The sequence below is a fragment of the Juglans regia genome, chromosome 1 (genome assembly GCF_001411555.2).
Source record: "Juglans regia cultivar Chandler chromosome 1, Walnut 2.0, whole genome shotgun sequence".
Lineage (NCBI taxonomy): Eukaryota > Viridiplantae > Streptophyta > Magnoliopsida > Fagales > Juglandaceae > Juglans > Juglans regia.
Window position 1 is genome coordinate 1,633,813 of NC_049901.1, and position 12,004 is coordinate 1,645,816.

General features: G+C 36.3%; 1 protein-coding gene across 1 annotated transcript; it reads right to left on the minus strand.

Moving 5' to 3' along the window:
* Nucleotides 1-50: 50 nt before the first annotated feature.
* On the minus strand, nt 51-11,485 carry LOC109001393 (eukaryotic translation initiation factor 2D). The gene is made up of 8 exons (XM_018978647.2): nt 11,218-11,485; nt 10,674-10,785; nt 5,935-6,125; nt 5,730-5,824; nt 5,218-5,649; nt 4,588-4,696; nt 878-1,517; nt 51-534 (listed from the first exon to the last, which is right to left on the minus strand). Exons 1-8 carry the CDS (start codon nt 11,350-11,352, stop codon nt 413-415), a joined length of 1,836 nt encoding a protein of 611 aa, XP_018834192.1. The 5' UTR covers nt 11,353-11,485; the 3' UTR covers nt 51-412.
* Nucleotides 11,486-12,004: the final 519 nt, after the last annotated feature.

Consider the following 12,004-nt stretch of genomic DNA (forward strand, 5'->3'; position numbering starts at 1 on the left):
CTTAGCTGAACCACTACAAAACTACAAGAATCCAATGAAAACATGGACCAGGCTGCCAGCAAGGTCTAGTCATTAGTCATTGTTTGATCCAATAAAAAGAACAATCATTTCTGACAAAATTGAACGGTATGATATGAATGGTATTTGTACAAACCAGTAAAATTAAGGCATGTATGTAAATTCATACAAGAAATTCTCATACCAGTACAAAATCCTAAGAATTTCAACCGTACTAGCTTGCAAGAAACGGCATCACTTTATGTCAAATTACCCGCACAAGCAAATAGAGGCAACCAAAAAACATATTGACCCCCACTGTCACCCACAGCAATTTATTGCGCCACAAGCAATCTATTTGTTTCCGCTCATGTAAACTTGGATGATAGGTAGAAAGCTTAGCTTTTATCCACTCTTATTTCTTGGTTTTATCAAGAACCTCAATGTATCTCTTTGGGATTCCATACTGTTCAACAAGATGCTTTGCGAGATCATCAATCACACCACCTTGCACCAGAACCTCGTGTCCTTTCTTACCTGAGAAAATATAATTTTGCGAAGTTTCAGATCAGCGGGAATATGTATTTATCTCGATGCATTTGCTAGATGATATTAGAAGTCACACAAACACAACTTTCTAATTCTTTCCAGGGTGAAACAAAAAAAAAAAAAATACAGATCTTAGAAAGAAAAATTTAGATAACACTGACAAGCTACACTGACTTGATACAAAGAAAAACTTGAATCATTGTTTTCCATATTAATGAGAAGTTGAAAAACCCTAGAATAGAAAATAAATATATTGAATACCTCACTATGTTTACCAACCGATAACCACAACCAAACATGACATTCTCAGTAGACTGACAATAAAAGATACCTGGTAATTCTGCCACTGATGTACTGCAAGCAAACTTTTTCTGAAGCTCTGATGCCAAGGCTTCAGCATCCATCAAAAAAGTTTCCATCCCTGAGAGTTTAGTCACCTTCTTGTTACCTTGCCGCCGTTCTGTCAGTATCTGAATTGCTTTCAGAGCACCTTTCCGAACAACCGACTCGCTTCCTCTGGTCACAAGGTGGTGAGCTTGCATCCGGCTTATGAATAGTTGCCCTAAATCTTTTTTATGAATTTCTGCTGGGTATGTTGATCCCTTTTTAATGACCCCCTTGAACAGAGCATCACACAATATTGCGTCCAGAACCACAATGGACTTGTCTGTCGGCTTTACCAGATTTTCTTTCTCGATGTATTTGAAAGCAATATCAGAAGCTTCTGAAGCACTAAAAAGTTTTCCCTTATCAGCTCCTACAGACGCAAAAATGGGATTGACATGTATGCTCGGTTTATAGATCTCTGCCACATCTAGCATCCTATTCGACCGGCTTTCATTGGCAGCATGATCACTAATCTCATTTTTTTTCTCTATTTTCTCAGGCTTGAAGGATGAGTACTCAACATGATTGCGGTCAAAAGAAGTTAGCATAACCTCCTTTTTATGTTTATCTTCCTTCACTGCAATCTGTCCATGCAGGATCATCATAAAGAAAGAAAAAGAAACTAGCTACATAAAGGATTAACAATGAAAAAAACAATAAAGCATGGTGCATTAAAGTCCCTTCAATATGAAAGTCTACAACCCTGCTTCAATTATTTAACAATGTTTGATTCAACTTTCAACTTTCAACTTTCATCTTAACTCATCTTATCTCAACTCACTATCCAAACAGCACCTTATATTTACTTCCTGCTAATTCCCACAAGAAGGCCATCAACCACTCCAGTCCCTAACTGGAGGTCTTGTGATGAGTACAGATAAGTGGGGATGTGCATGGGGTTTATTGACAAACTGAAAAGAATCTAATTTTTTTTTATTAGTAATAATATTATATATATATATATATATCAACAGGAGTAACCAAGTACACTGAAAAGAATCTAATCATCAGGTCATAGTTTCCATGGAAGTGTACAATTATCTACGGTCATAGAAATTAGCATCGATGTTTTACATTTACAGGAGCATATTAACCACAAAATCTTTTCCCTACTGAAATTCATTATTTTTAGTCAAACCAACAAAATTTGGAAGAGATCTATCAAATTTAAATAAAAACCTCAAACACAATTTTCCAAAGAGAATGTTGAGGCTAAAAATACAAATTTACATTTTATTTTGCTTCTTTACACTTGTTCCTAGTACAATGACATGAGATTTGGAGTTTGCAATGGCTGCTTGATCAGAACTTCCTACTTGTGTTTGCATCGTGGGCAAAAGTCTCTAGTTTTTCATAATAACTAACATATCAATAATATCTAACTTTTATTTTTGGCATGATCTCTGGGGCGGTGAAAGGGCTCTAAGGCTCGTTTGGATGTTGAGATGAGATGAGAAATTTGTCTATATTAGTAAAATAGTTTGTGAATAGTAGTGAAATAGCTTGAGTTAAATATTTTATGGGATTTTGGGAAAGGAGAGAGAAATAGTTGAATAAAAATATTATAAAGTTAAAAGATTGTAAGAAATAATTTTTTATAAATTATTATAAAAAATTATTTTTGTTTTGGGTTTTGAAAAATTTGAATTGTTTTTTATATTTTTAGTTTGGAAGTTTGAAAAAGTTGTAATGATTAGGTAATGATTAGATAAAAAAGTTGAAAATTTTGAAATTGAAAAGTGTTTGTGTTTGTGTTTGTGTTTGAATGGTGTTTGGATATTGAGATGGGTTGAGACCATCTCAACATCCAAACAGGGCCTAAAGCAGGTGTTTCCCATGCTCTACCAAATCTCTAGCAACAAGGAGGTTGTTCTGGCTGATCTTTTGGTGTTTTCTGATGGTGCTGTTCCGTTGGAACGTTAGTTTTTTTAGAGCGGCTCAAGACTGGGAATTGGATATATTTGCTGTTTTCTTTGACTCGTTGTATGATATGTCGATTGACATTGAGGTGGAGGATAAGATGATTTAGAATCTTGGAGGAAATAAAAAGTTCTTGGTGCACTCCTTCTATAAGGCTCTTTTGGGACTGTCTAATGATCCTTGTTTTCCTTGGAAGGCATTTGGAACTCCAAGGTACCTCCTACAATTGCTTTCTTTATATGGACTGCATCTCTAGAGAGGATTTCACCTCGGATAACTTGAGGAAACGTGGTATTATCATTTTAGATTGGTGTTGTATGTGCAAGAAAGACGGGAAAACAGTAGATCATCTTTTGTTACATTGTGGAGTGGCCAGGGGTTTTAATGGAATGAGATCCTTAATCGGACCGGGGTGGCAAGGGTTATGCCTAGAAGAGTGAAGTGTGAACGATATCCTGAAGAGCTGGACAGGTATAAGGGGAGGTGCCCACATCGCTGCTGTGTGAAGAATGATCCCTCATTGCATTATGTGGTGTTTGTAGATGGAGAGAAACAAGAGGTACTTTGAAGATATGGAGCGTTCTTTGGAGGAGCTGAAGAGATTTTTTTACACAACTTTACTCTCCTAGGCTTCGGCCATTATTTCTAATGAGGATAATCTCCATGATTTGCTTGTATGTCTCACTAGTGCTTAGTTGTAATTAGGCTTGTTCGATGTATACTACCGGTGTACTTGGGCTATGCCTTTATTATCAATAAATTTTACTCTTACTTACCAAAAAAATAACCTATCTCCCACTTCCAATTTCCAATTCATCCTGGTCATGCAGTCCACTTCACATAAGACCTATAATTTTCCACACCCAACCGCCCCTTTTTTCAAACCGAAAGGGGGAAAAGGAAAAAACAAATGGTAAAAGAATCAACATACTGAGTGTGTAATTAGTGTCCCCAAAAACAACAAGAAGAAAACTCATCCTTGTCAACAAACCATCATGCATGGGCCACCACATGACAAAAGAAACAACTTAGGTGCATTGCATTTGCAAACACATCAATTTTATTATAGGCAAATAAAAACACACAAATATACCAACACAGAAATAACTACAAAAGCAAAATAGCTCTGATTTTAAGGCAAACAAAAACATTGCAAAAGCTCCCACCATAGATTATAAATACCTTACTCTGTCAAGCAAATGCAATGATCAGCTGGGGTCCCTTGTACAATACATTATCGACTTCCATTTATAGCTGTGCATTTGTGTGTATAGGGCTTTGGCATCACAAATAGTACTATTCATCTTTCACATATCATACCATTATAACTAAATCAAACCCGGTAATTTCGATATTCATGCCAAACAGGTCATCACAACCCAGTTAACTCCATTGATGAAATCTTTAAAGCAACCACACACCAGCTAACTCCATTGATGAACTCTTAAAGCAACCATAAAACCAGCTAACCCTTCTTCTTTTTTTTATAAGTAAACCATAAACCAGCTAACTCCATTGAAGAAATCTTTAAAATAACCACAAACCAGCTAACAACATTGACGAAATCTTTTTTTTATAGGTAAAAGTACCTCATTTATTGAAACATTGACGAAATCTTTAAACACCATCTATGAAGTTTCCAACTTTTACGAAAATAGAACTGCCTTAAATAAATACTCTGTTTGCTAGAGGAAATATAAATTATAACTCACGGAAAAGCAGTAGGAGACACACCAGTCCTGTGGATGATTTAGCCTGTAACCACTTTGATAATTTTTTGTAGGATGATTTCTTGATGTCAAGAGTGATTCCTGGGGTTCTGCAAGGTAATATATGGTTTGACCTACACCACTCACAAGACAACAGCATTTGTTAGATATTTAATGGAAGAATGCACAAAACAATGCAAAAGACTTATAAGAATTTTGAGCTTGAGAAACACTAATATAAATAGATGGGAGTGGGTACTATCTTCCCCTTGCTCGACTTGTCCCAGTGAAGTTCCTTGGCTCACTCAAGTACAGGTTTGGTGCGCTGTACTCAACTCTAGCTTGGCTTCATATCGATGACTGAATTCGATTTCAATTATTGTGCTTGCACAAGAGGCACAATATACTACAAACACTTGAGATGAAAATCATATTTGAAATCCGATTTACTCTCAAGTGACAGTATTTCAACTTTCTTTTTCTAGCCTTAGCTCCATTTGCTAGTTTTCTATTTGGGTAAGAAGAAACTTCAAGACAACCATCTCAGATGACATTTTTATTTTCCTAAATTTCAAATTTTCAAGGGGTGGACTCTCTCCTCCCTCCAACCCAGAAAAAAAACAATTACAATTTAAGTGATACACATTTTTCGTACCATAGTGTGCTTCCAGGCAAGGGAAGGTCTTTGTCTTTAACCGTTGTATGCAAGGCTTGCAAGAGGCATTTGTCCAAAAGGGCATCCACATCCTCAGTGGATAGAGTATGATGGTCAGTTAATTCCTCAGAAGGAACATTTTCTTTTATCTTCAAATCTCCGACGCCTGCAATTATTTCTTCAGCAGTAACATTCTCGACATCAAACTGTGTCAATGAACTTGAAGCTTGATTAGCTTCAGACAGAGAATTAGTTACATCAACAGGTTCCCCCACTTCTTGACTACCACTGCCATTCTGTTGACTGTTTGAGGCCTCACTAGCACCTTCACATGACCCAGAAGTCTGACATGACTGCAGAAATGCAGGATCCTCAAACACAACATCTTCTAAGAAGCCAGCATTTGGCACATAGTGGCCCTCAACTGATTCCCTGTAACAGAAGTGCATAAGCAGGGATTAGTAGTTGAAATTCTAAATCAATCTCATATTTACTGTTACAGCTACAGTTACCAAAGCAAGTCATGATAATAGTGAGTTATTCTTAATGCCTTTCCACGCAGACTGGCTTTTAAGGCTTCAGTACTGCTCATAGTGGTTGCGCCAACCTGCACCAAGATCAGTCAAATATGGGGCAAAAACTAACTTTACAGAAGAGTTTTGACGGTCCAAGATCCCACAAAATATATATATATATGTATATTCCAAAAATGCTTACTGCAATGGCAGCTGGATTGCCAGGGACTTTGACTGCCCATGGTTCCCCAGCTAGAAATGAAGCTAGACCTTCTTGAGGTACACTGATACCAGGAAACATCAAATCTGCCCCTCCAATGACAAATCGTGAAACCTCACCACCCTTCAGTATGAAAGCAGGCAAGAGCTCAGGGACCATCCAAAGAGCAAAAACTGCAATAGTAAAAACAAGCCGTGATCAACTACAGCATATAAGAGAACAATCGAAAGGAACATTTCACACATTTCATCACTTCTAAAGAAAACACTTCTTCAGAAATTCATCAGTCCCGATTAGTGAGTCTAAGGGCTCGTTTATTTTCAGAGATGAGATTAAAGTTAAAAAATTGAATAAAGTATTGTGAAAATATATTTTTTAATATTATTTTTGTTTTGGGATTTGAAAAAGTTGAATTGTTTATTTTATTTTATATTGGAAGTTGGGAAAGTTGTAATGATTAGATGAGATGAGATGAGATAAGATATTTTCTGAAAACAAACGAGGCCTAAGAGTACTCTCATTGGATTAGTCAAAGTTAAAGGACATTTTTTATGAATGTAAGAGAAATTTGACTTTTGGCTATTCCTTTCACATAAATCTCCAAATTGGAATAGCTATTTTTTCAATATATAATAATAAAATAATATAAGATGAATTTAATTTTGGTTATTCATATCAAGTCTCCACATTAGATTATATATTTATTCATTATATAGTAATGAATAACTAATAATTTCAAAAATATTTAATTTTTTTAATTATTAGTTTATTTATTTTATCATATTTTACTATTCTACCTATTATACATTAATTAATAATCATATTCTTATTAAATTAATATATCACTAACTCAAATTAATATACCAATTGTGATAAAATATGTGATAGAAAGAAAGAAAGAGAGAAATAATTAATAAAATATGTATTTGGTGTATGTACAGTAACCTTCAAATTTGAAAAAACTTTTGAAAGTCACTGTAACTAAGCTAATCCATTGTAAGCATATTTTGCTCTCTAATAGCTAAATACTCAATAGATTTAACTTTTAGCTAATCCAATGAGAGTGCTCTAACATCGGATTTAATATTCGAGCTAGAACTCATGGACCTACCTCTCATGGGAGGTGATTATACTTGGTCTAATAACCAAATCTGGTCAAGGCTAGACGGATTCCTCATATCTCCTTCATGGGAAATGCAATTTCCAGATTTATGTCAGAAAAAACTTCCTCGGGTATGCTTTGATCACTTTCCCATAATGTTAGACTGTGGAGGAATTCCAGGAGGTAGAAGACCTTTCAAATTTGAGAATATGTGATTAAAAATAGAGGGGTTTGTGGAATTCATATCAACTACAGGGCACTCCGAGCAAGGTATTGGCTGGAAAATTGAAAGTTTTGAAAATGGATTGAAGACATAGAATGAACAGGTATTTGGTAATGTAGCATTACAAAAAAAGAATCCCCTACAAGAATTACAAAGCTTGGAGGTTGTAGAAGATGAGAATGATCGCAAAGGCCAAGTAGTCTCAAAGTTAGAAACATTGAACTTAATGGAGGAGATCTCGTGGATGCAAAAGTCAAGAGCATTGTGGCTTAGGAAGGGGGATAAATGTACAAAAAATTTTCATCGACTCGCAAACTCACATAGGAGGTTTAATGCCATAGAGTCCATGATCATAGATGGAGGTTTATCTTCAGATCAAGCAATAATAAATGATCATATTGCTGGACATTTCGAACAATTGTTGTCAGAACCTTATGCATGGAGGCCAACAGTAGATGGTCTAGCTTTTGAGGCCATTGATCAAAACAGTATGGCTTGGTTGGAGAGACCATTTGAAGAGGAAGATGTACGACTAGTAATTAGAAAAATGAATAAGGATAAAGTGTCGGGCCAATATGGTTTTACTATGGAATTTTTTCAGACTTGTTGGGAGTGGTGAGAGAGGATGCTATGTAGGTTTTTCAGGAGTTTTTCTCGTTTGGAAAATTTGAGAAAAGTTTAAATGCTACTTTTATTGCACTTGCCCCTAAAAAGGTTGGTGCAATAGAGGTGCAAGATTTCAGGCCTATTAGTCTTGTGGGCAGCATGTACAAGATACTCGCCAAGGTACTTGCCAATAGGATGAGCACAATCATGAATAAAATTATTTCTAAGTCGCAAAATGCTTTTATGAGAGGTAAACAAATATTGGATTCAGTTCTTTTTTTTTTTTGATAAGTAATATTGGATTCGGTTCTTATAACTAATGAGTGCTTAGACATCAGGCTCAAGTCGGGAATACCGGGTATTTTATGTAAACTGGACATGGAGAAGGCCTATAACTACGTCAACTGAAATTTTCTGTTGCATTTGTTAAATAGATGTGGATTTGGGAAAAGATGGAGGGGGTGGATGATGCATTGTGCGTCAACAGCTCGTTTCTCAGTTTTGGTAAATGGTGATCCCGTGGGTTTCTTTAATAGTTCACGGGGGCTACAACAAGGCAATCCACTATCACCACTCTTATTTGTTCTTGTGATGGAGGCTCTTAGTAAAATGGTATCGACTACTGTAGAGGGGGGTTTTTTTCAGGATTTTCAGCGGGAGCTATTAACCACGGCTCCATCACTATTTCTCATCTCTTGTTTGCAAATAATACGTTGTTGTTTTGTGAGGATAATGCAGGACATATTCAATCTTTGAAGGTTATCTTAATTTGTTTTGAAGCGGTATCCGGGTTAAAGATAAATCTTGCTAAAAAGAGATGGTTGCAGTGGGTGAGGTAAGAAATATTAGGGGGTTGGCCAACATATTGGGATGTGTGGTCTCCTCGCTGCCGTTGAAGTACTTTGGTCTCCCACTAGGAGAAACTTTCAAATCTAAGACAATTTGGGAGGAGATGTTAGAGAAATTAGAGCGTAGGCTGGCCGGGTGGAAAAGGTTATACTTATCGAAAGGGGGGCGGACCACACTTATTAAGAGCACTCTATCTAACCTTCCCACATACTTTTTGCCTTTATTTCCCCTTCCAACAAGCATTGCATCTAGGATTGAGAAACTCCAACGTGATTTTCTATAGAGTGGTCTAGGTAATGAGTTTAAATTTCATCTAGTTGGATGGGATAAAGTGTGTACTCCTTTGAGAGATAGTGGGTTTGGGGTCCGTAATGTTAGGGAAATGGTTGTAGTGTTATAATCTGAGAGGCAAGCCTTATGGAAATGGGTGATTGGTGCAAAATATGGCAGGGGGCCAGGTGCTCTAATGAGGGGAGGGGGCATATGGTGTGGGGTTGTGGAAGTATATACAGCAAGGGTGGGGGGCTTTTTCGAGTAATACTAGGCTGTGTTTGGGAGATGGCAACAGAATCAACTTTTGGAATGATGTGTGGGTGGGAGATACGGCTCTTAAGGTTGTTTATCCTAATATTTTCATAATTGCACAAGAAAATGAAGTTATGGTGCCTGACGTGAGGGCAATTAGACATGATTCACGAGAGTGGAACATCAACCTCACTGGGGAGGCACAAGATTGGGAAGTGAGTGCTCTGGTGGATTTCTTTAGCTTGTTGTATAACATCACTGCTGCTGTTCCAGCTGAAGACAAGATGGAATGGAGACCTTCTAAGAAAATGAACTTCTCAGTACGCTCTTTCTATGACATACTTACAGTTCAAACTAAGCCCAATTTTCCTTGGAAGAACATATGGAGGAGCAAAGCACCTCTAGGGAATATTCTAACCATTAATAATCTAAGAAGGCGTGGACTTATAATTACGGACCGGTGCTGTATGTGTAGAAATAGTGGAAAAACGATAGATCATTTACTCTTACATTGTGACTTTGCACGGGACATGGAATTATTTATTCTGCAGAATGGGAGTAGCATGGATAATGCCAGGAATGGTGGTGGAACTACTAGCTAGCTGGAGAGGGATCACATGGATACCACAGATTGCAGCTGTGTGGAAGATGGCTCCTATTTGTATTTTCTAGTGTATTTGGAGAAAAATAAATTATAGATTTTTTAAGGATCGTGAACTTTCCTCGGAGGAGTTTAGGAGTTTTTTTTGTAAGACTTTATTTATGTGGGCCATTGCTTTAGATTTAAATGGTCTCAACTTCCATGATTTTCTTGTAACAGTTTCTAGTTCTTAATGTGGTGTACTCATATGTATACCTCCGGTGTACTTGGGCTATGTCTATCTTTATATCAATCAACTTACTTCTTACTTATAAAAATAAAATAAAAATATTCCATTGATGTAAAAATAACACCGCCTGTTTGAGTTCTAAATTTGGGTTCTATATTTGCAGCTCATTCATAATTAGTAGTCACCGTATTCCTTGATGAATGGCCCTAACCTATATTGCCCTTCACTTTGTAGCATGTTATAGCGCCATTCACTTCTTACTTTCCTTCTCTAGTGAAATCCAGCACTTCAATTTGTACAACTAGAATTTTTTTTAGTAATGAACATTCACATCAAAGGGGAAAAAAGCACTACCAATAAAGTGTAAGCCTCTTGGAAATATTTTATGCAATGACTTCTACAACTCTACACAATCAGAACCATCCATATCCAAGAACAACAGATGATGTCAATAGCGATTACACTTTAAACTCTCTCATTAGTATACCAAGGGGCAGGAATCAAGATCACTGAGGAAACGTTAGACAATTCGAATGCAAATGTAACGGGAGGAATCTAAACCAAACGCTAATGAATGATAAAATACCGGTGGGATATATTTCTGTGCCTCGCCCATCAATATCAAAAAACATAGGAAAGCCTCCTTCAACACCATATACATGGACTCGATTTTGAAGCTTTGCGACAGTTATCTCTGCCTGAAAAATTACAATTAAATAAATAGTACCGGATTAGTACCTAAGCAAACTAGGTTCTTTCATTTCTTGAAAATAAAAGGGAAAATGAATACAAGAATATATCATGCTAAAAAAGCAATCAAAACTTGAACATTTCAATCCTCCCTTGCTCGTTACAACAAATTAAGTACTTGAGGCGTCCAGTTTAATCATGCAACCCCGGCTGTAAATATGCAGCAAAAAGCATTACTGTGTCAATAGCATCAACCAGGGTCCAGGACAGATAATTATTCAAACATTATCCATCTAGATAGTAATACTCTTCATACAAGGTCAACAGCACAATATTTAGTGCCCGGAAACGATAACAATTTTTATGCCGAGTTCAACCTACGCAAGCTTCGTTACTATAAAATATTCAAAATTGTAATCAACTAGAGAAAAATAAAAAACCTTGGGAGGGAGCAAGACGTCGATATCGGCATCGGAGGCTCTGGGGAAGCGGTCTTTGACTGTACGTTTAAGCTTCTTCCTGTCTGCCCCTGACAGCCTCTGGTGTGACTTGGCCTCTACTTTCTTCTTGAACATTCTCTCAATGTGTGCGCCAGCGCGCGCTATAGAGAGCGAGATAGGGAGATAGAGGGCGATAGAGTGCGGGTGTGTCTCTAGGGATTCTGGGGGTACGAACGTTCTGGGAAACAAAGTATGTCGGGATGTTACTTGAGTTGTTAACAATAGTAAATGAAGAAAAATATCTTAATCATTCCGGAACTCATATATTATCTTCATGTATAATACTATCGTTAGATTTTATTCTATTATTAATTTATTTCTTTGGTCAAGCAACTTCTACGTAATTTTAGAGATATAAGTCTAACCACTTAAATATGAAATAATATTTTTCTTTTCTTTTACTCGTCTTGAAAGTATAAACTTGAATCGAACCGTTGAAATTGCTTATGCAATCCAATATGCTGATGTATGTTAGTAAAAAAATTATTTATTATTCTTTTAATTTTTCTCATTTCATTAAATATGACATCGAACAATTAGTAAATAAATAAGAAAATAAAAAGATTATATTTTAAAAATTTAATATTATATCGATTGATGATGAAATAATAATAATTAATGGAATGATAAATAGCATTTATGTACTATTAAACATATTTTTTTGTGTTTACTTGTATCGTTTAGGGCATCTGCTGATTTCTTTTATTGCTATAATTTTTATTCACAA